At 70.4% G+C, this 1063-nt stretch overlaps 1 protein-coding gene across 1 annotated transcript; it reads right to left on the reverse strand.

Moving 5' to 3' along the window:
• Positions 1 to 45: 45 nt before the first annotated feature.
• On the reverse strand, positions 46 to 677 carry LOC112124066 (carnitine O-palmitoyltransferase 1, liver isoform-like; the record flags this gene model as incomplete). Its single annotated transcript, XM_024222609.2, has 2 exons — positions 431 to 677; positions 46 to 185 (listed from the first exon to the last, which is right to left on the reverse strand). Coding segments are annotated over exons 1-2 (281 nt in total), but the record flags the coding sequence as incomplete, so codon positions are not given.
• Between the last annotated feature and the right edge of the window lie 386 nt (positions 678 to 1063).

Below are 1063 nucleotides of genomic sequence, written 5' to 3' on the forward strand. Positions count from 1 at the left end.
CAGCCCCACACACCTCCCTGGCCCTGCCCCCCATGCTCCCCCCACCTGGCGGGCAGGTGCTCCTTGATCTTGCCGATGAGCCCCATGGAGGGGTCGAGGCGGGAGGCCTGGCTGGCCAGGATGGCTGCGGCCATGACCAGCCAGCTGGCCGGGCTGGCGGGGAACACGCCCGTCACCAGGCTGTTCTGTGGGGGGAGACGGGGGTCAGTGGGGGGGGGAGCCCAGCTCCTCCCCCCTAGCTCCCTGCTCCTAGGTCTGACCCCACAGCTCCCCCTCTAACCCCCAGCTCCTGCCCCCCAGCCCCACCGTCTGACCCCTTGGGTACCCCCCAGCCCCTCAATCTGACCCCTCAGCTCCCCCCCACCCCCGATTCCTGCCCCACAGTCAGACCCCACAGCTCCTCCCCAGCCCCAGTGGGGTCCCCCCATACCCGGAGCCGGGTGATTTTCTTCTTCCAGGACCGCAGGCCGGCCAGGTAGACCTGCTTCAGGGCCGCATGGCTGAGCCGCAGGTCGACCCCCTCGGGCGAGACCGTGAACTGGAACGCCACGGCCTGGTGGGCCTCCGCCATGGCTGGGGGGCGCTAGCGGGCGCTGGGGCAGAGAGAGACGGGCCGTGGGGGGGGGGCACTGACACGCCAGGACACCTGGGTCCTACCCCGGTGCTAAGGGGGGGCTGGTCAGGAGACTAACCCCCCTCAGGCTCTGGGGAGAGCCCCGGACACCCAGCCCCCGTGCCCCACCCCAGAGGGGTCCCCGGTCACCCAGCCCCCCCCCCATGCCCCACCCCAGAGGGGTTCCCAGACACCCAGCCCCTGCACCCCACCCCAGAGGGGGTCCCCATATACCCATCCCCAATGACCCACCCCAGAGGGGTCCCCATATACCCAGCCCCCACGCCCCACACAAGAGGGGTCCCCAGATATCCAACCCCCACGACTCACCCCAGAAGGGTCCCTGAATTCCCAGCCCCCGCACCCACCCCTCCCCGCTCCCGCCTACGCTGGGGACTTGTCCCTGGGGTCATTCCCCTCCCTGGTCAAAACCAGCCCCTTAGTTATAGG

This window comes from Terrapene carolina, unplaced genomic scaffold, assembly GCF_002925995.2.
Source record: "Terrapene carolina triunguis isolate 2854851 unplaced genomic scaffold, T_m_triunguis-2.0 Scaffold23748, whole genome shotgun sequence".
NCBI classification, from domain to species: domain Eukaryota; kingdom Metazoa; phylum Chordata; order Testudines; family Emydidae; genus Terrapene; species Terrapene triunguis.